Source organism: Oncorhynchus mykiss, chromosome 6 (genome assembly GCF_057628025.1).
Source record: "Oncorhynchus mykiss isolate SJ-2025 chromosome 6, ASM5762802v1, whole genome shotgun sequence".
NCBI lineage: Eukaryota > Metazoa > Chordata > Actinopteri > Salmoniformes > Salmonidae > Oncorhynchus > Oncorhynchus mykiss.
This window is the reverse complement of record NC_143027.1, coordinates 56,046,389-56,072,369: the sequence shown is the minus strand read 5'-3', so window position 1 is coordinate 56,072,369 and position 25,981 is coordinate 56,046,389. Positions and strand designations below refer to the sequence as shown.

The 25,981-nt window shown below is 44.2% G+C and overlaps 1 protein-coding gene, 1 long non-coding RNA gene and 1 other non-coding gene across 3 annotated transcripts in view; all 3 read left to right on the top strand.

Annotated features, from left to right (window-relative positions):
• The window catches only part of LOC149982932 (uncharacterized), a 102,289-nt gene that overhangs the window by 32,074 nt on the left and 44,234 nt on the right, over positions 1 to 25,981 (top strand). The window lies entirely within an intron of this gene.
• LOC110526176 (DNA damage-binding protein 1) lies at positions 730 to 25,981 on the top strand. Its single transcript, XM_036980466.2, has 26 exons — positions 730 to 924; positions 2,323 to 2,471; positions 3,008 to 3,124; positions 3,285 to 3,506; positions 3,806 to 3,920; positions 4,154 to 4,251; positions 4,428 to 4,586; positions 7,583 to 7,666; positions 7,983 to 8,202; positions 10,451 to 10,526; positions 13,117 to 13,225; positions 14,433 to 14,611; positions 16,513 to 16,673; positions 17,427 to 17,534; positions 18,134 to 18,341; positions 18,631 to 18,726; positions 18,930 to 19,041; positions 19,540 to 19,663; positions 19,850 to 20,014; positions 20,526 to 20,620; positions 21,289 to 21,459; positions 21,900 to 22,009; positions 22,648 to 22,817; positions 23,770 to 23,872; positions 25,097 to 25,220; positions 25,423 to 25,981. Exons 1-26 carry the CDS (start codon positions 864 to 866, stop codon positions 25,504 to 25,506), a joined length of 3,420 nt encoding a protein of 1,139 aa, XP_036836361.2. The 5' UTR covers positions 730 to 863; the 3' UTR covers positions 25,507 to 25,981.
• Positions 20,943 to 21,078, top strand: LOC118965118 (small nucleolar RNA SNORA5). Its single transcript, XR_005052449.2, has one exon. It is a non-coding gene; the product is annotated as a small nucleolar RNA SNORA5 (small nucleolar RNA).

Here is a 25,981-nt window from a genome sequence, read left to right as displayed (position 1 = left end):
GTGTCAGCAAGGATGGTGAATAGACCAAGATGTCTTACTCAGGCAGTTTACCATTGGAAAAAATAGTCAGGGTTCCTGTCTGTAAGTGGGCGTTCCCTCTCTCGCGTCAGCATGCTTTCCTGCGTGAGGCCAATGGCTCTGGTCTACTTATTGTCCCCTCCCTGTTCTCCCCATACGCCCTTACTAGAAATAGATTGTTTCTGTGGCACCCCAACCGCGGGGAAGGGGCAATAAGTAGACCAGAGTGGCCCCGTCCTGAAACAAATGAAGGAGGGAGGTGTCTCGCTTTCTCTACCGTCTCTGGTGTCAGTCCAATGCTAACCTAACGCATGCATATGCGCACACACACACAGTAATACAAGCCGAAGAACACCTGCCATTTTGACCATTATCGATTTTGATTGATACAGTAAGTAGATTAAGTGTTTCTTATAAGGGCATTTTGCTTGATCAACCGTGAGCAACAATGCCATGGCTCTGAAAGATCTCTAGTCCTCTTCATCAGTCACTTGGCTCTCTGCTGCGGAGGTTGACAATTTAAAACACTGATGAGCAAAGCATCGCAACACACAGTATATGTGAAAAAACGTCCTATTACAGAGGGGTAAAGCCAAATAATATAACTTATGACACTCTCCTCTTCTGTCCAATGCAAATGGACAATGCACCATATTATAAAAATACATGCACCAACAACGACAAATCGAATTCCGAGCCACATGGGGCGCTGTGAAAGTAAATATATCTCGTGTTTTTAGCAATACACTTCCGCTTGTTTTTTTAAATTATTTATATCCATGGTTTCAACACTTGTGAAGAACTGATACGATTTTGCTGGTGTTCTTATTCTGTCTTTGAACGCCATGTCTTATAATTACGTGGTAACAGCGCAGAAACCGACGGCAGTCAATGCCTGCATCACCGGTAATTATGTTATTCTTGTTAGCTCGCGCACCAACATTTCGTATCGACCTCATCCACTAGCACGCTAAGCTCCCGCGCGAGAAGCCAAGCTACAGGCACCTGCAGGCCCCTTGATATTGTTTCGCCAGCAAGTTGATCAAGTCCATTGATAAAGGCTTTGTTCAAAGTTGTTTTATTAACCATGCACTGCATTGGACATGTGGTTTCACTCGACTGATATCATATAGCTAGCAATCGATTGTCAATCAAGTGAACACAAAATGTCACGAGCCAGTGTGTGCTCCTGCGCAGCCAGGATGTTTTGAAGCTAATGCTAGCTATCTTCAGCTGTCCGATGTCAATTTGTTTGGATTACTATTACCTTCTTGTTTATCAGTTGGCCAAGAATCTCAGACAGGTTTGGAGCTTCAGTGTTGCAAAATTACACAGGTAGCAGGCAGGCCACTGCAGTGCCAGTTAATATGTCCACCTAAATAATAAATTGGCAAATGTATAACGTTATAGTCATGGACAGCCTGCGTAGTTACGAATGTAATGTACTTAGCCTTTAACTGCCTGCATTTCTTTGATTGCAAATATGTTGGCGATAGCTGGCAAACGATTCAATGTATTACTTTTTAGGTTAAAATCACGTGTGATTAAAAATCACTTAATTTAAGGCATTCTGACACTGACTAACAAATCCCATATTGTTAATTTTAAAATCACACTGTCTAGGCAGTGTTGTCACCTTAGTGTATATTTTGAGTAAAAATGATCTGCTTTGCTAGAAAAGTAGGCCAGTTGTATTGCTAGTACATAGAAAAACAAATACTTGAACTCAATAAATTTGCATTTTCAATATACAGGAAGGAGATTGGGGGGGACAATTTATTGCGTAGACTTCAAATCAAAATCAAATCAGATGTATTTATATAGCCCTTCGTACATCAGCTGATATCTCAAAGTGCTGTACAGAAACCCAGCCTAAAACCCCAAACAGCAAGCAATGCAGGTGTAGAAGCACGTGTCTAGGAAAAACTCCCTAGAAAGGCCAAAACCTAGGAAGAAACCTAGAGAGGAACCAGGCTATGAGGGGTGGCCAGTCCTCTTCTGGCTGTGCCGGGTGGAGATTATAACAGAACATGGCCAAGATGTTCAAATGTTCATAAATGACCGGCATGGTCAAATAATAATAATAATAATCACAGTAGTTGTCGAGGGTGCAGCAAGTCAGCACCTCAGGAGTACGTGTCAGCTGGCTCTTCATAGCCGATCACACACTAGCCGACTTGCCTAGTTAAATAAAAAAATGTATATCTGCTAGTCATACAGAAAGCTGGAAGGCACTCCAATAACTACTAATTTAGCTCTTAGAAAAAGTTAGTCCGACTGACTAGACCACCCTCTCTTCCCCAGGCCACTTTACTTCTGCAGAGGACCTGAATCTGCTCATAGCCAAAAACACACGCCTGGAGATCTATGTGGTCACAGCGGAAGGGCTCCGGCCCGTCAAAGAGGTGGGCATGTACGGCAAGATTGCTGTCATGGAGCTCTTCAGGCCAAAGGTGAGTCTACTACTACCTGTATGTTTGTGTGTGCATGTTAGTCATTTCAAAGCTGGGTCACATTCAGTCGAGAGAAAAATTTTTGAAACAAGGAGGTACTGCATGAACTTTTATTCATTTATTTTATTTAACTTTTATTTAACTAGGCAAGTCAGTTAAGAACAAATTCTTATTTACAATGACGGCCTACACCGGTCAAACCCAGATGACGCTGGGCCAATTGTGCGCCGCCCTATGGGACTCCCATTCACGGCCGGTAGTGATACAGCCTGGATTTTAACCATAGTGTCTGTAGTGACGCCTCAAGCACTGAGATGCAGTGTCTTAGACCGCTGTGCCACTCGTGATCCCAATAAGAACACAGAATTATGTTTAATGTTGCAAAAAGGTTCCACTACGGTGTGCCCCTCTTAAGAAGACCCAGGTTTCTTTCTGTAACTGCCATACAAGTTGTAAACTAATGCCGAAATTGAACGTCAGACATATGTTTTTACTGGCTTCAATGGAGAGGAACTTTTTGTCTGTTTTGACTGCAGGGCGAAAGCAAGGATCTGCTGTTCATTCTCACGGCCAAATACAACGCTTGCATCCTGGAGTACAAACAGAACGGGGAGAGCATTGACATCATCACCCGTGCCCATGGCAACGTGCAGGTAGGATAAAAATAAATATGAGCGTAGCTAGTGTCTTTGAGCTGTTGATGGAGATCAAGGTATATGTTCTGCGAAACTACAACGGGAATACTCTGCAGACTGAAACAATAGGATGCGGTGAAACTCCTCTTACTTGACCAACTTATTTATTTTTGCATAGGACCGCATCGGGCGTCCCTCGGAGACGGGCATCATTGGCATTGTAGACCCTGAGTGCCGCATGATCGGCCTGCGGCTGTACGACGGCCTATTCAAGGTGATTCCGTTGGACCGGGAGAACCGAGAACTCAAGGCCTTCAACATCCGCCTGGAGGAGCTGCAAGTCATCGACGTCCACTTCCTGTACGGCTGTCAGGCGCCCACAGTCTGCTTCATCTATCAGGTAGGGAGGGGTGGAGGTAAAATAGGGTGGGGGGAGGGACGGGTAGGAAGTGGTGGATGAAAGGGGTACAATGTTGGAGTGGTTGTGTTTTGAGGGGGTGGTTGGGGAGGAGTTGAGAAAATGCAAGATTAGGAATACGATGCTGTTTGAAAGAATATTGGGGAGTCAGAGAGGATGTGTATATGAGACAGTAGTGCATGTCCGGTGAAAGGGGGGATGTGTGCTTTAGTTAACAGAAATGTTGCGTGAATATCTGCGAGTGTGTCAGTCTGATTTGTTTCTGTGTTTGTGTGCTGTAGGACCCTCAGGGACGGCATGTGAAGACCTATGAGGTGTCGCTGAGGGAGAAGGAGTTCAACAAGGGGCCGTGGAAACAGGAGAACGTGGAGGCTGAGGCTTCTATGGTCATCCCAGGTGAGGAGAGAGAGAATCCAGGCAGGGTTAGACAATGATCGTTGGGCCCTGGTCCAATGAGATTTACTTCCTTCTGATGTTCAAAACTCTTAGATTAGTGTTTAAAGATAATTTCCACTGGAACTGCAGCGCCCAAGGGTCCTCCTCTGCTTTTTCTACTTCTTCTTATAGTGTATTTGAATGTGATTCCCTTGGTTGATTTACGTGGTGGTTTATGTATTTGTCTATTTCAGTCCCAGAACCATTTGGAGGCGCTATAATCATTGGACAAGAATCCATCACCTACCACAACGGGGATAAATACTTGGCCATTGCGCCTCCTACCATCAAGGTAAGATCAACGTAAATCAACACAATGCAGAGGCTTTCAACTCTTTTCCAGCATCATGCAGTTTGATAGCAATGATGAATTGGATATAGTGCTGCACTTCTCCAGATGCTCAAAGCACTTTACATAGAACAGAGGGACACTCCCCTCATACACCACCTCTGTCCCGCCTCCAACAGCAAAGCACCATCGTATGTCACAACCGCGTGGACCCCAACGGCTCGCGCTACCTGCTGGGGGACATGGAGGGCCGCCTGTTTATGCTGCTGCTGGAGAAGGAGGAGCTGATGGACGGGGCCGTGGTGCTCAAGGACCTCCGTGTCGAGCTGCTCGGAGAGGTATGTGTTGTAGGCCTGCTGTCTCCCTCTCTCTGTTTCTGGTTGTTTTCTCTTTTGTGTGGTCTCTCATTTCATCTCAACTTCTGTCTTTTTTGTTCTTCTCTCCGTAGAAAGCCTTCTCTCTTGCTCTCTCTGATGTCTCTCTTGCTTTTTCTGTCTCCCTCTGATCTCTTTTTTTTTTTATCTGGCTCAGTCGTTTCGTATCTTGCTTTCAGTGATGTCCCTTTTGAACTCTTTCCCTTTTCTCTGCTTCTTTCCTCTTTGATATTCACATTACACAACTGAGTCTCAATGGCAGAATTATCCTTCAGTGTGTATTGTAAAAAAATATGTGAGTGTACACCAGGCCCTTTTTGTAAGTTCATAATATGAGATGGGCTGAAGAGTAGGGTTACACATGGGGAATATTCAGAGGTGGTAACTTTCTGTGGGAATATATATGGGAATTAATGGAAATATATACAAATGAATATTAATACTATTTAAGTGTAGATGTTTTTGCTTTGGATATATTTACCATATCGTATGGAGGCAGAAACATACACCTTTTACCTTATCATAAGAAATTATTAAATCCTTCCAATATTAACAAAACCATTTAGTTACGAATGTAACTTTTTAATTAAATTAGTTGACTTTTCACATGGGATGATTTTATTGAACAACAAAAGAAAGGGGATGATCCCCAATGATCCATCGCATCTCCCAAAAACGTTTTCAACATACATCTGTAAAATTATAGTCTAAAAACTAAAGCTTTGGTTGTCTTCCTCTCAGGCTTCCATGTTTTCTCCCTGGACCGCCTCAATGTCCTCCTCTTGAACATCAGACTCTGAGGCCTCAGGATGGCTCGTTGTCAGGCTCAAAAAGCCTCAAATTTGCCCGGATGGCCACCAATGTTTTAATACTTGTATTGGTCAGCATGTTGCGTGCTTTGGTGTGTGTGTTCCCAAACAAGGACAGTTGCGCTCTAAGGCGGCTGATGTTGGTGGGATTTAGAGGCGGATGCAGGCAATGGGAAAGAGCCTCAGATCTACAAAGTCCCTTCCACCAGGTGGTTGATGAGATATGTTGGCACGACTGCCATATTGCATCTTCATTCCAAAGCCCTTGCTTGGAAGTGTACTTTGCCAGACTGCCAAGAACCTTGCCCTCATCCAGGCCAAGGTGGTGAGATGTGGTAGTGATGACACCATAGGCCTTGTTGATCTCTGCACCAGACAGGATGTTCTTGCCAGCAACGCATGTATGGGCTTCAGACAGTAGTCTTCACGCTTTTTGATGTATTTCAGAACTGCAGTTTCCTCTTCTTGGAGCAACAGTGCAGTGGGCAGGGCAGTACAGATTCCTTCTCTTACATCTGCAAGAAGAGTCTGAACATCAGACAGGATGGCATTGTCTCCCTCAATCCGTGCAATGGCTACTGCTCTAGGTTTCAGGCTGCTTACCACTCTCTCCCAAAATACATCATCCAGGAGCATCCTCTTGATGGGGCTGTCCATATCGGCAGACTGTGATACAGTCTGCCTTCTCTGATTTGCTTGACCTTCACTTTAACTCTGTTGAACTCTGCATCCAGAAAATTAGTAGATAAAGCATGTCTGGTTGGAGGGGTGTATGCTGGGCAAAGAACATTCAGAAATCTCTTCCAATACACATTTCCTGTGAGCATCCAAGGTGAACCAGTTGCGTACACGGCTCGAGCAAGACATTCATCAGCATTTCTCTGACTATGTTCCTCCATTGAATCAAAAAAAACTTCTGATTCCAGGAGGACCGTGAGCTGTTGCTATCAATAAGGTGTCAGGTTCATCATTTTTAACTTAAATAGAAATGGAAGTACTTTTGTCAGAGGTTGCTTGTTGTGAGCACTGAGGGAACTTTATGCACTTGGCCAGATGATTCTGCATTTTTTTGCGTTCTTCACATTTGATTTGGCACAGTATTTGCAAATGTACACAGCTTTTCCTTCTACACTAGCTGTGGTGAAATGTCTCCACACATCAGATAGTGCCCGTGGCATTTTCCTGTAAAGATTTGAAAGAAAATTAGTTTAAAAAAGCAACAAATACAATTCCATGCAAAAAAGAAACAACCCCTTTTCAGGACCCTGTCTTTCGAAGATAATTCGTAAAAATCCAAATAACTTCAGAGCTTCATTGTAAAGGGTTTAAACACTGTTTCCCATGCTTGTTCAATGAACCATAAACAATTAATGGACATGCACCAGTGGAACAGTCATTGAGACAGTAACAGACAGTAGGCAATTAAGGTCAGTTATGAAAACTTAGGACACTAAAGAGGCCTTCCTGCTGACTTTGAAAAACACCAAAAGAAAGATGCCCCTGCTCATCTGTGTTAACGTGCCTTAGGCATGCTGCAATGAGGCATGAGGACTGCAGATGTGGCCAGGGAAATAAATTGCAATGTCCGTACTGTGAGACGCCTAAGACAGCGCGACAGGGAGAAGGGACGGACAGCTGATCGTCCTCGCAGTGGCAGACCACGTGTAACAACACCTGCTGCACAGGATCGGTACATCCGAACATCACACCTGCGGTACAGGATGGCAACAACAACTGCCCGAGTTACACCAGGAACGCACAATCCCTCCATCAGTACTCAGACTGTCCGCAATAGGCTGAGAGGCTGGACTGAGGGCTTGTAGGCCTGTTAAGTTTGCTGAAAGTAAACGCAGTTGACAGTGAGAGGACATTTCTTTTTTTGCTGAGTTAAGCAGTTAGATTAAACAACTCCTTTGTAAGAAATGTTTTAAATGAAACGTGTAGATAGAGGTGAATTAACACTCAGTTAGCAGGCTCAAGCAGGCTAAAACCCACATGGTAGCAAAAACTAACTAGCAGAAATTGTTAACAAGTTAGAAATGATTTAAACATACTTTGCTGTAGGCTACTATTTACTAATTAACAAAACATCCCTTTACAACACTACTGAAGAGTAATGTCTGTGTGCGACCCTCCCCCCCTCCCTTGCAGACGTCCATTGCAGAGTGCTTGACCTACCTAGACAACGGTGTGGTGTTTGTTGGTTCCAGACTGGGCGACTCCCAGTTGGTCAAGGTAAGTTTGGACCGGTCACATAGAAAATACCTCGATGAATGTAACACTGGAAAAGTGTTGATTTTAACAAAGACAAATGAGAAAAAAAACCCAGAAAACTGGTTTTACAAGGTGCTTTTTGAGCATGGTAGAGTTTTATAGCACTTGTAGGCAACCAAGGGGAAGATTGCCATCACTCAGTAAGAAAGGTACAAACCAGCTTTGAAATTGAAGAGTTTAAGAACGGATAAGCATGCCTCACAATTTTTTCTGTGCTGGGCGGTGGACATCAATAGTCCACTTGTTGTTTATCTAGAGTTGTCACCCCCCTTTCCAGCTCAATGTGGACAGTAACGACTCAGGGTCGTACGTGGCGGTGATGGAGACCTTCACCAACCTGGGGCCCATCGTGGACATGTGTGTAGTGGACCTGGAGAGACAGGGACAGGGCCAGCTGGTCACCTGTTCTGGAGCGTTTAAGGAGGGCTCCCTCAGGATCATCCGGAATGGCATTGGGATCCACGAACACGCCAGCATCGACCTGCCAGGGATCAAAGGTCAGTAGGAGGGCTTCTGGGCCCTTGGAAAAAAGGAGGATGCTGCTTTCTCTGGACCAATACCCAAATCGACCCCTAGCCCGTATCCCCCTAGACAGATCTGAAGGAGTTGGATTAGTATACGCAATATATGGTAGTTTCTCTACCTCTGATACACTGGGTGGAGGGAAACCCAGGCCAGCGCAGCCCAGTTTCACAACTGGTGCCGGCTCAATTAGAATCCAGGATGTTGACACCATTACTTTACAACCGCCAAGCTGATCACTGCTGGATGCTGACACAACATTTAGCTAGCTTGTATGGGCTAGTTTGCCCATGGACAAGCAGTACTGCAGTAGTCAGACATGACACGAGTTACCACAATACCTGGATCCTTCATACATTTTTGTACTACAAAAACTTTTATAAGAACACTCAGCCATAGAATGCTAGCTAGCTAAAGCATTTGCTTGCAAATCAGTTGAAACTAACTAGCTAACATCAGCTAGCAGGAATTTTTGCTAACCAGGTCGTATTGAATGCTCTCTGGTTTGCTTGGTTAGCTAGCTAATAGCCAATGCAAGCAAGGTAGGAATTAAGCTAGCTTCTTAAGTGTAACGTCCCCATATTATATTTTTTTTATTCAATTCAGTCTGGTATGAGAACAGTAGCCCCTATCTGCAAAGGCTGCAGCTGTATCTTTTTGTTTTTTTACCCCCTTTTTCTCCCCAATTTCGTGGTATCCAATTGTTTCTTTAGTAGCCACTATCTTGTCTCATAGCTACAACTCCCGTACGGGCTCGGGAGTTAAATAAAAGATGAAAATGTAAAAAATAATTGGAAATCGGCACCCCAAAATACCGATTTCCTATTGTTTTGAAAACGGCCCTAATTAATCGGGCATTCCGATTAATCGGTCGACCTCTACTTTGGATATCCCCTGTATGTCCCCCCCCCCAACACCACCACAATGTTTGAGAAAGATTGGTGTTATAGACATTTCGTTTTTATAGGGAACAATAACTTTCAGGCACATCCGGTGTGCAAAAACAGTGCAATTACCACATTCAGACACTTTGGAGGAGTTGAAAGGACACTTGAATGTACCCTGGATACCCCATAACACCAGCACAATGTTTGAGTGAGATTGATATGGTAAAAAAAAAAAAATTATACTGAACAAATACCAATTTTAGGAATCGAATATGTAATAGCATTGGAATTACCTAATTTACAGATATATGCCACTTTGGAGAGGTTTAGGGACACATCAATAATTATCTTGTAGCTTGTCAATTAAATATTACTTTCAAACAGAAACATGTATTTTGTGTGTGCTTGTATCTTCTGATAATTTCCTCATACTATCCCAGGTGTCATCTGTCCAAATATATCATGTTTTGGCTTGTCAGAATCATGTAATTACACATGAATAGCAGTTACTTTTGGGTGTCTAATTAGGTAGACATCTATATTCTAAGAGGCTAGCCTGTTTAGCTACCTAGCTAACTTCAGCAAGCTAAATACTTGGCTCTGAGTCTGGCTGGCACTGGCGGGTGTATGGGATAATGTTAGTTACAACATGGTGAGGGTGAATTAAATTCTTCATCTTGCTAGCTGGCAATATTAGCGATGCCAGCTGCAGTCACATATTGGCTGCCTAGCAACATGTCGTCATTTCTGAAGGCAGTGGAAATGCAATTTGAGCTAACCCACCAAGGCCAGCCCAACCTGGGTTGACTTCAAAGTGCCAATGGAAATGGGGCTTCAGTGGGATTTTCTCTATATTGTTTGCATCTGTCTAATTATTGCTGTTTTCTAAAAAAAAATATTGTCGTTTAAAAAAAAACAATTATGGTCCCAGGCATCGGCCACATACTCATGAACACGCTGATGAGAAGCACATTGTTTACTTGGCCAATCAATAAGGCCCAGATAGAGAACGAAAACCTTGAGAAACTGCCCTGGCCCACCAGGACTGTGGGCATGGATCAATCAAGCTACAGCGTTGACTCCTTTCTAGTTCAGGGTCCTGTTCACTAGGCACCTAAATGGAAGACAACAGACTAAAACCGTGAGGGACTACCTGGACTCTTAATCCAATAGTTGTCCAAATCAGAAGCTCAGTTTTGTTTTCTGTAGCAAAACACTTTGAAACATTTTCCGTTTGTCCTAATGAAACACCACCTAGCTAATAATGCTGCTTGTTTTCTAGTTCTGTTGAACACTTGATGTTTATTTTCCTCCATATTTTTTGTTGTCCTCCCAGGTTTGTGGCCCCTTCGCTCAGAGGCTGGGAGAGAGACAGACGATATGCTGGTCCTGTCTTTCGTGGGCCAGACAAGGTGAGAGCCAGTGGTGGCCTTATAGAAAGGTTCTGCACGTTTTGACCACAATACAATCGCTCCCTGTTCAGTCTGGTGAAGCCTTGCCTAATGCCTCACACAGTACCTTGTTTATATGACGAGTTATTGATTTGACACATATTATAACAAAAGGGAGAATAGACAGAAAAAACAATATTTATTTAATTTCAGAGTCAGACATTGTTGACATGGATAGATTTTTACACCCCCTTTGTAACGAGACAAGTTTACAAAGGTTGAAATGATCAAATGCATGAAAAAACTGTTGGTCACTAAATCCAGCGAAAACTAGGACCATGAATAAACAACCAGCTGGCTCTCCTCACCTGCTATTACACTTAAACTAATTCACTAAGATCTGCCCACTACAGTGCTGTCCGGTCAGAACATGATGTTGAGGCCCATACTCAACACTTGGTCACCACCACACGCAAACATGGGCATAGATGATTCCATTTTTAAAGTTATTTTATATTTTTTGTGTGGTTCTAAAAGGGGAAACAATACAATAATTTGAATTTACTAAGATAACTGTACATATGTAAATTGAGTCAATTGAGATCAATATTTTAGGCCTTGGATTTCACATGACTGGGAATACAGATATGCATCTGTTGGTCACAGATGCCTTAAAAAAAAAAGTAGCAACGTGGATCAGAAGATTAGTCAGTATCTGGTGTGACCACCATTTGCCTCATGCAGTGCAACACATCTCCTTTGCATAGAGTTGATCAGGCAGTTGATAATGGCCTGTGGAACGTTATCCTCTTCAATGGCTGTGCAAAGTTGCTGGATATTGGTGGGAACTGGAACATGCTGCCATGCACGCCAATTCAGATCATCCCGAACAAGCTCAATGGGTGACATGTCTGGTAAGTGTGCAGGCCATTTTCAGTTTCCTGGAATTGTGTACAGATCCTTGCGGCATGGGGGGCCGTACATTACCATGCTGAAACATGAAGTGATGGCGGTGGTTGAATGCAGGGCTCAACATAATTATCAAAATTGGAGTCTATGCTATTCTCATTCACAGATTTATTTTGAATTATGTATTTTAGGCCACAAGAAGTGACATTGAACAAACAATACCAAGATGGAGAAATAAAATGAGGACTCAAAGAACATAGGCTACAGCTGAGGAATGTTAATGAAAGAAATGGCTAGTTGGCCGATGCCCTCTTCCAACTTATTTTAGCAATGTGCAGCCTACTACAACATGTATAGTAGCTTAGGCCTAATAAGAGAGAAGGATAAGGGAAAAAATGGGAATAAGTTTATAATTATCATGTTGAGGACAGCAGAGTTGCTCTGCAGCTCGTGATGATTTACAACTCGGCACAAAACCGCACAGCCAGCGATGCACTTTGACTTGCGCCATCTGTGAGCTTCGGGCACAGACCGGCCTAAGCTAATTACACGTCTCTTTCGTGCCACAGCTCCCCCAGAGTGGAATAAGCTTTTATTTTTTTTGATCGTTGTATAACGATCAATGTCATGATTTCTCCCGTCCCTCCTCCAGCCAAATGCGTAGCAGTCACTTTTGTTGTACTTTTGTTGTACTTTATTTTGTACGTTATTTTGGATGGCTGCTAGGGAAGGACAACATTGTCTATGGGCAAGCGCAGAAAGTTATTTCAGATCCCTCCAATGTACTTCACTTATTTTCAGTCACCCTTTTGACCGATGGTATTCTGGGCCTTTTTGTTGTTGTTGTTTGTGTAAGTGACTTCAGCTTTTCAACAAGTAAAAAATATGTCCTACTTGTCCAAAGGACAAGTGACAAAAAAAAAGTTAATGTCAAGCCCTGGAATGGCATGACAATGGGCCTCAGGATCTTGTCAAGGTATCTCTGTGCATTCAAATTGCCATCGATAAAATGTAATTGTGTTCCTTGTCTGTAGTTTATGCATGTCCATATCATAACCCCACCGCCACCATGGGGCACTCTGTTCATAAAGTTGACATCGGCAAACCGCTTTCCAACACGTTGCCAAACACGCTGTCTGCCATCTGCCCGGTACAGTTGAAACCAGGATTAATCTGTGAAGAGCTCACGTCTCCAGCAAGCCAGTGGCCATCGAAGGTGAGCATTGCCCACTGAAGTCTGTTACGACACCCAACTGCAGTCAGGTCAAGACCCTGGTGAGGACGACAAACACGCAGATCAGCTTCCCTAAGACGGTTTCTGACAGTTTGTGCAGAAATTGTTCGGTTGCACAAACCCACAGTTTCATCAGCTGTCAGGGTTGCTCCTCTCAGACTATCCCGCAGGTGAAGAAGCCTGATGTGCAGGTCCTGGGCTGGCGTCGTTACACGTAGTCTGCAGTTGTGAGGCCTGTTGGACCTTCGCTAAAATTAAGGAGGCGGCTTGTGGTGGAGAAATTAACATAAAATTATCTGGCAGTAGCTCTGGTGAACGCTCCAAATTTGTGCACATTTGGGCGAAATAAGCTTGTGCATATTAAACATTTCGGGGATCTTTTATTTCACCTCATGAAACATGGTACCAACACTTTTTACATGTGGCGTTTATATTTTTAAGTATATAAGTCGTTCCGTGTTTCCTCAGGGTGCTGATGCTAAGCGGGGAGGAGGTGGAGGAGACTGAGTTGCCTGGCTTTGTGGACAACCTGCAGACCTTCTACTGTGGCAACGTTGCCCACCAGCAGCTCATCCAGGTATACACAAACGCGCACACACACTAGTGATGAGGGAAAAAAATCTATAGTTGCATATTGGCATATTATTTTTCACGTTATGTGGTATAGTTTTGACTTGCAATATTTTTGCGCTAATTGGCTGTACCTGCACCAAAACTAATTTATTTCCATGACTGATTTAAAATGTTTCTCATGGCTCTCTTATCCCTCTGCGGCAGACATATGATGACCAATATGTTTGGAACATCAAATCGCAATAAAATCAGTCTTGAATCGCAATACATATACAGTGCCTTCAGAAAATATTTATACTTATTCCACATTTTGTTGTTAGAGCCTGAATTCAAAATGGATTGTTTTTCTCAACCAGCTACAGACAATACCCCATAATCACAGTGAAAACATATCTTACATTTTTGGGGCAAATTTATTGAAAATTCAATATGTAAATTAGATATTTCTGTAAGTATTCACCCTCCTGAGTCATTACTTCATAGAAGCACCTTTGGCGGCAATTTAAAGCTTTAATTCATCTGGGGTATGTCTATCAGCTTTGCACATCTGGATTTGGGGATCCATGCTGGCTGTAAAAATCCCTCCATGCGAGGTTGAAAACCAAATGGCCAATAACCTATCCTCCTACTGGGCCTATCGTAATAGCTTTAAGATATGGTTAGTGATGAACAGGAGCTTATTTCCCAAATATTCAAGCCTACGAAGGTGTTGTCCTAAAGTTAGTGGCTTTCAAGAATGAGAATAGCTGAGGCTGTAGACTTTCAATCACAGCTTTATGAGAGAGGTGACAAAAAATAATTTGTATTGTTCTATTTTGAGGCAAATAAAGCAATTGTTATCCCGTTCTGAAGACTGTAGACTGCTTCTATCCATCCTCAGACAGTCACTGCGCCATCATGTGCGTCTGCCACGCAGACACACACACCTGTGCCATACACATGCACACACACGCTTGCACTTTTTCAATGGAGAATATATTTTCCTCTGCAAAACTGATGTTTAATGGTTGTTTTTATCCAGTGGGCACCTGGCACTTACAACAGGTGAGGTAAATTGCACATGAAGAAGAATCACTTGCCTTAAACTAAATGTATTTTTATGTGCAGTTGTGAATCAAACAAATACAAATGTGAACACAAAGTGTTCAAACAGTGAATCATGCGACGGTGCCAATATATTTATGCACTGTGTGTGTGTGTGTGTGATTCAGATCACGTCGGGCGGTGTGCGTCTGGTAATGCAGGACAGCAAGGCCCTGGTGTCTGAGTGGAAGGAGCCGCTGGGCCGGAACATCAGCGTGGCCGCATGTAACTCCTCCCAGGTGGTGCTGGCCGTGGGCCGCGCCCTCTACTATCTCCAGATCCTCTCTGGGGAACTCAAACAGATCAGGTACACGCAACTCAAATCCAGTTCAACTTTATTTACAGTGTTGTTGAACACCACCTGAGACTTGAATTGAATTGTAGCTTTAAGTATGAATACAAGTTAAATCAACAGAAGAAATGACAAACACAGTTCCTTCAGAAAGTATTCATACCACTTGACTTATTCCACATTTTGTTGTTACAGCCGGAATTTAAAATGGATACAATTTATGGGATATTGTGTGTAAATTGACACACAATACCCCATAATGACAGTAAAAACATTTTTTGTATAATTTATTGAAAATGAACTATAAGTAAGTAAAAGTAATTTACACCTCTGAGTCGATAGTTTGTAGAAGCACCTTTTGGCAATGATTATAGCTGTGAGTTTGTCTGGGTAAGTCTCTAAGAGCTTTGCATACCTGGATTGAGAAACATCTACCCGTTTTAATATTTTCTAAATTATTCAACCTCTGTCAGATTGGTTGTTAGACAAAAATGTTCAGGTCTTGCCATAAATTAAGTGAATTTAAGTCAACTAACTTGGCCACTCAGGAACATTCACACATGGCAGCATATGCTGTGGGTATTTTTTTCAGCGGCAGGGACTGGGAGGCTAGTCAGGATCGAGGGAAAGATCCTTGATTAAAACTGGCTCCAGAGTGCTCAGGACCTTAGGCTGGGGCGAATGTTCACCTTCCAACAGGACAACGATCCTAAGCGCACAGCCAAGACAACACAGGAGTGGCTTCAGGACAAGTCTCAATGTCCTTGAGTGGCCTTGCCAGAGCCTAGACTTGAACCAGATCGAACATCTCTGGAGAGGCCTGAAAATAGCTGTGCAGCGACGCTCCCCACCCAACTTGACAGGGCTTGAGAGGATGTGCTGAGAAGAATGGGAGAAACTCCCCAAATACACGTGTGCCAAGCTTGTGGTGTCATACCCAAGAAGACTCGAGACTGTAATCCCTGCCAAAGGTGCTTCAACAAAGTACTGCGTAAAGGGTCTGAATACTTATGTAAATGTGATATTTCAGTTTTTTTTAAATGATAAATTTGCCAACATTTCTAAAAACCTGTTTTTGCTTTGTCATTATAGGGTATTATTTGTAGATTGGTTGAGGGGAAACAAACCATTTGATCCATTTTAGAATAAGGTTGTAATGTAGCATGATGTGGGAAAAGTGAAGGGGTCTGAATACTTTCCGAATGCACACATACACACACCACTTTGAACCCAGTTGGAGTTAGCTCTACAGGCCATCACCATGCCTGAGCTTGTCTTACACTGCTCTTCAAGGAACGCTCTACTAATGTGGTCTGGTTCAGTAAACACTGTTTAAGTGACTGTTGATGCTCAGCTGTAGCAAAAGCTGTGCCTTTTTGAGAGTGGGCTGTACCAACGCACTGGGGCAAAACATATATCAATTAAGTAAATCTTGGCTACACAGCATAAAGTGCTTTGAGTACCTTTTAAATGCACTTTATGAATCCAATTCCCATATTGGGGTGTAGTGACATACCCAATGGGTTGGAGGATTCTCTTCACTCATCTTGAAAAATACCTATACTAAACACGTGTAAATCAATCAGTCCGTCATCATTAACACAATGGAAGTATCCAATGATTTGTTATTGAAATGGCATGGGCGACCGAGGAAAAACAAATTGGGAGAATTTAAGGCGCTGTGGCAAACGATAATGCAGACACTAGGGATGGGGGTGTGAGCATGCCAGTCTGGGCAGTTGAGGTGTAGTCATTGTTTTTGTGCGTCTGTTAAGTTGTTCATATTAGGAGTAAAAACGCAATACATATGTATCAAATGTGTTCTATAGTTTTTAGTATTTAAAAAAAAAAAGTTATATATAATTTAATAAAACATTTATCCAATCTCATGCCGTTCTGTCTGTCCCCCCCCTCAGCACGGTGGAAATGGAGCATGAGGTGGCCTGCCTAGACATCACGCCCCTGGGGGAGGGTGGAGAGTCGCCCCTCTGCGCCGTGGGCCTGTGGACGGACATATCGGCACGGGTCCTCAAGCTGCCCTGCTTTACCGCCCTGCACAAGGAGATGCTCGGAGGAGGTGAGAGGGGGTGGAGAGTCAAGTGTACTAAAGGGATAGTCCAGGTGGGATGGATAGATGGAGAAACTGATTTGAACCTTTGTGTAGCCAGGTAAGTCTGTGTAACTTTGAGAAAAAGCTCATTTCCGCTGGGGATGGGCACGAGTACTCGGTTCAAGGTTTTGTATACGGTGACTAATTAATCGGCAACATTTTTATAAATGCAACTATTTAGCAGGTAAAATGTATATAAGCACTGACAAAGTGTTTTGTTTGGAGTCTGTCAGTGAAAATATTAGTTTAGTCTTTAGTTGAGTATCAGAACAAACTGTAATTGGAGGCTGCAGCCCAACGTGTTCTTTTAGTAAAGCTTCTGTAAAATCGAACATTGTTATTTTAAAAAATATGATTGGAAGCTGCAAAAAAAATCTGTATTGGACATTCTCTTTGTGTCCATCCTCCTGTTATCATTATTTTTGGATGTGTTTATAAACCCCTCCTATTCAAAGCCTGTGTAACTTGTCCATGAAAGTGGAGGGAATCCTAAGGGACAGAAGCACTCTTGCTGCTTCCACACATCCTAGATCCATTTGCAATGTTGCACAACCATGTGGAAGCTGTTATGTGACCTAGCTGTCAATACTTTTCTTAATTGCACCTCGGGGGATGAATAATAGTTGTTTTGACAGTGGAGTTCTGCTGCTATTCCAAAGCTTTTCACACATTTTACGCGTTTGTGTGTGTCTCTGTCTGTCTGTGTGTGTGTGTGTGTAGAAATTATCCCGCGCTCCATCCTGATGACGACGTTCGAGGGCGGCTACTACCTGCTGTGTGCCCTGGGAGACGGAGCGCTCTTCTACTTCGGCCTGGACCTGACTACAGGTCAGGCTGCTGGAGCAACACATACTGCTGTTGCCTTTTGATTGAGTCACATTTGAATAAACATTCCATATTGAGTTGCAGCCCCTTATGCCCTCAGAACAGCCTGAATTGGTTGGGACTACAAGGTGTAGAAAGCGTTCCATAGGGATGCTCGCCCAGGTTGACTCCAATGCTTCCCACAGTTGTCAAGTTGGCTGGATGTCCATTCTTGATACACACAGGAAACTGTTGAGTGTGAAAAACTCTGCAGTGTTTCTGTTCTTGACACACTCAAGCCGGTGTGCCTGGCACCTACTGCCATACCCCATTCAAAGGCACTGAAATATTTTGTCGGCCCCATTCACCATTTGAATGGCACAAATACACAATCCCCTTCATGTACGCTGATTTAACAGGTGATTCATCTGGTCAGTGTATGTCATGGTAAGAGCAGGTGTACCTAATGATATTGACACAGTGTATATTGAAAATGGAAAAGGTTTTGGATTGGAATTGCCGCGTATCTCCTGAATAGAATGAATTGAAGGGGCGCTTAATCCTGGCAGGTTGGCAAACTTATTGTTAAACTGTTGGCATTGACCCTGTTGTGTTGCCAACAGGAGTGCTGAGCGAGCGTAAGAAGGTGACTTTGGGCACCCAGCCCACGGTGCTGAGGACCTTCCGCTCCCTGTCCACCTCCAACGTGTTTGCCTGCTCCGACCGGCCCACCGTCATCTACTCCTCCAACCACAAGCTGGTCTTCTCCAATGTCAACCTCAAGGAGGTCAACTACATGTGTCCGCTCAACTCCGAGGGCTACCCCGACAGGTTAGTCAGTCACGCGCGTCTCAATAGTCCAAAGTGGCATCCTTAGCACGTCTTCTCCATTTGGACTGATGTGAGACGATTTGAACAGGTTTAAACGGAACCCCCCCCCCCGTCACCTGTCCTGTTTTTTCAGACCAGTGCAAGAGGAGACTAAGAAGTCCGTTGTGGTTATTTTTCCTCATTCAAGGACTCTGAAGAAAGGACATGAATGATTACAAAGCTCGAAATAATATGCAACTTATCTGTTGTTGGGGTGTGGTTGTAACCTGTGTTTCTGTGTCTTTGACAGTCTGGCTCTGGCCAACAACAGCACTCTCACCATCGGGACCATCGACGAGATCCAGAAGCTCCACATTCGCACGGTTCCCCTCTACGAGTCTCCCAGGTAAGAGGGAACACCAGTAGAAATAGTTCAACAGAGTAGAAGTATATCTATCCAATGGATTTACCCTCCGGTAAAATCAAGAGCGACACATTTATTTATTTCCATTTATTTGTTTATTTTTACTCTTTCCTCTTTCTCACTCTCTCACTCCCCCCTTCAATCTCTCCACTTTATTCTCCCTTCTCGCTCCCTCCCTCTCTCAGGAGAATCTGTTACCAGGAAGTGTCTCAGTGTTTCGGGGTGCTGTCCAGCCGCGTGGAGATGCAGGACGCCAGTGGGACCACTGCAGCGGTGCGCCCCAGCGCGAGCACTCAGGTAGCTGCACACCATCTGGTATTTCACTGTACCACTGCCAGGATCTCCTATTCTGTGCCCGTATTCATAAGTATTCTCAGAATAGGAGTGCTGATCAAGACCTTTTGAATATGGGGCCCCGAGCCTTGTTTCCCGTATTCAACGGTTTTCATGATGCATCGTGACTTAAGTGCAACTGCGTGTTTTGTCAGGAAATATCTGTAACCTTCGCTCTATATGAGCTAAAGCATCAGCATCTAGAGTTACTGTATTTTATTTAGCACATTTAGTGCAATTATGTTTTCTGGGGGGGGGGGGGGGGTGGCTTGAATGCTAGTGATGCACATCGCTTTGCTGACAAGGTGTCCAGATGGCTTAGTTTAGTCTAGGTTTAATGCACATAATGACTAAAGATAAGAAAGGAGAAAAATATTAATTTCCAAGAACACTTTTCCCCTAGCCTTGTGGTGGTTCATAGTCTGGGTTTCCATATCTCCCCCTCTCCCTACCTCTCCCCAGGCTCTGTCTAGCAGTGTGAGCTCCAGTAAGCTGTTCCCCAGCAGCACCTCCCCACACGAGACCTCCTTCGGGGAGGAGGTGGAGGTGCACAGCCTCCTGGTGGTCGACCAACACACCTTCGAAGGTAAGTTCCCCCTTAAAACCGTCTTGATTAAGGAGAATATTTGTCAATTTGAAGTGAATTAATGTGATCTGTTACTGGTGATTGGTAAGCTGATGGTTGTACTCTTGAGGAGTACACAAAAATCGTACCTTTATGTGGTGATTTGTCTTCAATGCCGTGATTTTTCACGTGTGTTCATCCTCACAGTGCTCCACGCCCACCAGTTCCTCCAGAGTGAGTACGCCCTCAGCATGGTGTCCTGCCGCCTGGGCAGGGACCCCGCGGTCTACTTTATCGTTGGCACAGCGATGGTCTACCCAGAGGAGGCGGAGCCCAAGCAAGGCCGCATCATCGTCTTCCACTACACTGACGGTTAGGACAAACGTTTTCATTCTTCCATTCTCATTGTTCTCGCTCACTCTTTCCCTTCATTCTTCTCCTGGTTTTTTTTCACCCCCCTCTTTCATATCCTCCTGTTTTTTTGCTCGCACTCTTTCTCACACTTTCTTCTACCGTCTCTTTCTTCCCCTCATCTTTGTATCTCTCTTTCTCGCTCACCTTTCCATGCCTCTTCCTCCCTTGACAGTGCCTGATAGCACCTTCCTATCGATAATCATCTCAGTCGTGAAGATGAATGACTCCCGAGTGAACAGATGCTGTGAATATGTATCAGGGAGCTGTAACACTAGCCTGAAAACCAAACTGGTGTGCTGCAATTCACCATTTGTTTAAAAGTACTGCCTGGAATCCAAACCATTTAAGCTGGGTTTCACCATTCTTTCACAGTGAAACAAACGGTTAAATTAAACATATCAGTTTGGATTTCAGGCTACTGTAACACCAGCCCTGACCCAGACGGTGTTATTTCTCTTCTTCTGCGTAGGTAAGCTGCAGACGGTTGCAGAGAAGGAGGTGAAGGGAGCCGTCTACTCCATGGTGGAGTTCAATGGCAAACTACTGGCCAGCATCAACAGCACAGTGAGTACTTTTGGTTTAAAAAGTAGATTTTTTATTTTAATTTTTTTAAAGCCAGCTCCTATTTTTACAAGCTATAGTGGTAGATACTCACAAGGAGGGACATTTTTACATCCACTTAAATTAAAACTTTCACTTTTGTCTCTCCGTTGCCGTTAATGCATCACTAAGGGAATATTTGATTTAAGAGAGTCGGGTACTTTCGCCCCATGGTACTTGGCATAAAAAAGAAAAAAAAATGTAAGGAGACATTCCGCAGGCTAAGTTTTATTTCTCAATCCTGACTTTAAAATTTGTTTAAAAAAAAAGAAAACCTTTGCCTTGTTGCTGCCTTGTCAAATTCAGTGCTTCCTCTACAATGGACCGTACTGGCCATAATGACTGCCACAGTGAAACTGTAGTTCTCGGACTTGCAACCATACGGAATGAGTGTTAGGGATAAACTTGAACTACAGAGAATTTAGTTGATTTTAACTTTATCCAGTAGTGTTCTTTCAAATGGAACGTTGGAATCGGAAGGAACATTGACGGGAGTATTTCTTGTAATTGCGTGATAAACATGTCTCCTACAAAAAAAACAACCTGGGTGCTTTCGAGTCCTTGTTACTCCAAAGCTCCTCAACAATTGTGTATGTCAATATCAACGCATCATCAATGTGCGCCCGCCCCAGGTGCGTCTGTACGAGTGGACCGCCGAGAAGGAGCTGAGGACAGAGTGTAACCACTACAACAACATCATGGCACTCTACCTAAAGACCAAAGGAGACTTCATCCTGGTGGGAGACCTGATGAGGTCTGTACTGCTGCTGGCCTATAAACCCATGGAGGGCAACTTTGAGGAGGTAAGAAATGATACTAAGAGAGGCCCTGCCAGTGTTCCAATTCTCCACCCTTTTCCCCTAAGACGATGGGGGATGTGCTCAGTGCCACACTTCAAGGAGGAGGGTGTAGAATTGGAACGCAGACTGGGTACAGACTTTATAAGGTCTAAATTACGATTTGTTTTGGTTTTGCTCATATACAGGTTTTTTCATCATGGGTTGTTCCCCCTTAGAATACAGCATTCTCCAAAATGTAGATTTGAATGCTTTTATTTTGTCGCACTCATTTCTCATGGGCTATATCGAGGAGAATTCAACACCAAACTTCCAATTAATAAAAACTTGAGTAATGAGTTGGAACCATTGTTTATCAATAATTGCACCTCTTGGCTTAATAAAGTTTATTGAATGGATTTGAGCCACTGGTGATACGCCTGCTTTTCCCCTGTCACTCTTCTCAGATCGCCCGTGACTTCAATCCCAACTGGATGAGTGCTGTGGAGATCCTGGACGATGACAACTTCCTGGGGGCGGAGAATGCCTTCAACCTCTTTGTTTGTCAAAAAGACAGGTGAGGTGGAATCTGACCTCTCTATAGAATCCTCTCACCTTGGAAGGAGGCAAATAAATAGTATGCATAGAATCGCTGAAGGACTAAATGAGATGAAGCCCGGCCTAGACATGTCCTCGCACTCTGACCGCCGTCCTCCATAAGCCGGCGACTTAATCATCCATGATCACTGAATTCCCGTTGACCTTTATCCTTCTCTCTGATGTTTGTTGATGCCACCGTTTCTCTCTTCTCGTCCTTCCTCCTGTGCTCTTTTGTCTTCAGTCATCAAATTTGCATTCTATCACTGTACCTTTCTTATTTCTCACTAACTCTTCCCTCACGCGCTTGTTTTTTCTTACTCATTACCTGTCATCTACATCTATTGCTTTTCCCAGTTATCTTTTTCTGCCTGCCTCTGTGTCGTTCGCTTTATCCCTGCCACTTTCTCTCAATTATAATAAATGGGCACACATTTCCAAAGCAGAAATGTATAAATAAATAGGTACAATGATTAGAATCAAAAATAAACTTTTTGTGCCATCTCTGAAATGTAGCCTTTTTTAGAACTAAATAAATGGGTACACATTGCCAAAGCATTAAATAATTTGGACCAAAAATAGAAGTTGAGCTCTCTCCCTTCCTCTCTCCCTTGGCAGCGCGGCCACTACAGACGAGGAGCGACAACACCTACAGGAGGTGGGCGTGTTCCACCTGGGGGAGTTTGTCAACGTCTTCTCCCATGGGTCACTGGTGCTGCAGAACCTGGGCGAGAGCTCCACCCCCACGCAGGGCTCTGTCCTCTTTGGCACCGTCAACGGCATGATCGGTAATGGCCCCCACTGCCACACGCCAGGGGTGTATTCACTAGAAACCAAATGAGACGAAACCGGGAGGGCCTAACCTGAATTAGTCAAAATAAGAAACGCTTATTTTTTTTCCTGTTGCAAAATGTTTTTCTATGGTTTGTTTGCGGTAATGAATACACGCCAGGGTCGTAGAGCATGCAGTAGTACAAAAGATTTTATGACCGCAAGAGAGAGAGCTGTGTTCTTGTTTCTGTAGCAGCACTTGGGTTTCAAAATGTTGTTTTTCTGGTGCCTACTGAACTAGTACTGATGCCGGTTTCAAGGTCCCGAATGCCCTCGTGTCTTTTTTTTTTAGGCTATGTACTGTTAGTGTAGCGGTCTGCTCTACAGATTTGCCTCAACTACATATGAGAGGTGAGAGGTGGGGAGCAGTGGAGAGGGGATGAAAGTCATTTCCAAGTGACCGTCCAAAATTAAAGTCACCTTCCTTTCTCCATTTCTTTCGTAGCCGTGTTAATAAAGAAAGGGGAATGATGCTTTGAATGTTCAGTGAGTTCTGCCATTACTATTATTTCACTGAGGCATCTTCACAATTCTGCTGAAAGCTTTTCCTGGTAAGAGAACCCTTTCTCTGAGTAAGCACCTCTGGTAATTCCCGGCTTGACTGCTAATGAGCAATGAAGCAAAAATATATACAGGCTCTTTTTAAAGTAGTGAAAATGTATTAGTCCCCTTGCAAAAAGCTGCACAACACATTTGTGTTCGTGGACATCATGTTCGGCAGGCACAAATTGGAGAGAGAATTGTTTCACCTTCCCTCAGACAACCCACACTCAAATTCCCTCTCAGCTTTCATCTTTTCTCCTTCACTAGGTATGAGTGGCGAGCATACTGCTCTGCATAACTCATCCATTTCGGTTCTCCTTTTTCTTTTCTCCCATAAATGACATGCCATCTGTCTTATGTCTCTAGGTCTTGTGACCTCTCTGTCCGAGGGCTGGTATAGCCTGCTGCTGGACCTGCAGAACCGACTCAACAAGGTCATCAAGAGCGTGGGCAAGATCGAGCACAGCTTATATCCTTTCCTTTTGGTGTGGGGTGGAGGGGGGGGGGGGGTTCACGCGGACACAAACCTGCCCCTTGTGTATCACATTGAAAGTGCCTTTTCAGAACTGGTGAGCATCACTGTCACGGGTGGCAAAACTTGGTACTACCTTGACGTGGCTGTCAGAAGGGTAATGGTTGTCATAACATGCCTAGCCCGTATATGAATGAACGACGCTGTGTTTTACCATGTCGTGTGAATGAAGCGACGACCTGAAGTTGACACGTAGTGCCTGTCTGCCTGTCACCCATATAAGATGGGACGGTGGTTGATTACAGGGGGAGTCACAGGGAAGAATCAATACGCTTGTGACTGTCATGGAATTTTGCATAACGGTAATTGGCCAGCCAAATGACCGCGGTCACTGTAATAACCTCCTCCACTCCTGACTGCATGTGCTGCCATAAAAATAGAATGACTAGAACGGGTGTCCCAATACAAGTCAATGATGGCATAATGGGTGGATTTGGGTCCATTGCGAGGCGCAAAGCAGGAAGTCTACCCATCAATATGTGCTGTGATTTGCTGATTCAACTGACATTAGAAAAAATACATTCCAATTGCATGAACCACATCGGTTAACATAAATTGAATCTACATTACCATGGAAATTATTGCGTCACAATACCAGGCAGTCCTGAGTGGCGCAGTGGTCAAAAGGTTCGATCCCAGGCTGTGTCACAGCCGGCCTTGACCGGGAGCCATTGGCTCAGAGATGTCCGCGGTAGGGGGGATTGGCAGGGGGGCTTTCCATGACTCGTCGCGCTGTAGTGACTCCTTGTGGCAGGGCCGGCACATGCAAGCAGACTTCGGTCATCCGTCGAACAGCGTTTCCTCCGACCCATTGGTGCAGCTGACTTACGGTTTAAGCGAGCAGTGTGATAGCCAGGCAGGTCATGTTTTGGAGGACGCATGACTCAACATTCATCTCTCCCGAGCCCATTTGGGAGTTGCAGCGATGAGCCAAAGATTGTAATTTGGAGAGAAAATGGGGTAAAAAAAATAAGCTTGTGGCCATTCCACCCTGAACTCATCTGATCTCGATAGCAGTGCATGTGCTCATATTTTAGTGAAAATTCTATGAGTAAATGCAGCTTCCAGTCCTCAAAAGGACAGAGTCCCCTGTAAGAGGAGTGACTTTGCTGTAGGGGTATGTGTGTAGGTGTGTGTTTGTCTTCCTTGACTTGGTGGCACCTGGAGGTCCTTCCATACAGAGCGTAAGACTGAGCAGGCCACGGGCTTCATCGACGGGGACCTCATCGAGAGCTTCCTGGACCTGGGCCGTGCCAAGATGCAGGAGGTGGTCAGCACGCTACAGGTACCAACACACATGCACGCTCTCTGAAGCACACACATACACGCTCTCACACCGCTACACACACTCATTCACTCGCTCTCACACACTAGCTTGCTCACACTTTTTGGACTGCAGTGACACTTAATAAAGGTACCACAGCTGTGCGGGCCAATCCAAACTGCTGGAACAGTGAGCTGACATAACACCCCCTTCTGCGTTTCAGATTGACGACGGCAGCGGCATGAAGCGCGAGGCCACCGTGGACGAGGTCATAAAGATTGTGGAGGAGCTGACAAGGATCCACTAGCCCCTCCTACCCAGAACCCGGCCGTTACGGTGGGGTGGAGGGAGGGAACTGGGGGAGGGGTGGCTAGGGCTCTGTAAATACTTATAAATAAAAAGGTGTTTGCATGACTGTCCTTCAGACTTCAAATGAGTTGACAGTTTTTTTGTTTTTTAAAATCTGATCCCAGACGGGCCACCTCAATTCTTCACAGGTGCTTGAATAAACAAAATGGCCTGTCAACCATAACGAAGATGACGAGCAAAGGGACTGGTCAGAAAGGCATAAGTTATGGAAGAGAGGGAGGATGGGGGTGGCCAGATCATTTCAGTGCAAGGACGGGGAGAGATGACTTGTGGATTTGACAGGGATCCACTAAAGTAGGAATGGTTGAAGTCTGGAGAGAACATGAGTAAAAGAGAAGGAAGGAATGGGTGGAAAATGATACATTAGCTGTTTTGTCTGCCGTTTCTCCAAATAAAGGTTGCTTTAGTACTGT

What these genes read in the sequence shown, in the direction of transcription:
- LOC110526176 (XM_036980466.2), top strand. Translation starts at nt 864, where the DNA reads ATGTCTTATAATTACGTGGTAACAGCGCAGAAACCGACGGCAGTCAAT. An exon ending in CCCACCAGCAGCTCATCCAG is followed by an intron (nt 13,226 to 14,432) that starts GTATACACAAAC and finishes TGTGTGATTCAG; the next exon opens with ATCACGTCGGGCGGTGTGCG. An exon ending in AGGTGGTCAGCACGCTACAG is followed by an intron (nt 25,221 to 25,422) that starts GTACCAACACAC and finishes TCTGCGTTTCAG; the next exon opens with ATTGACGACGGCAGCGGCAT.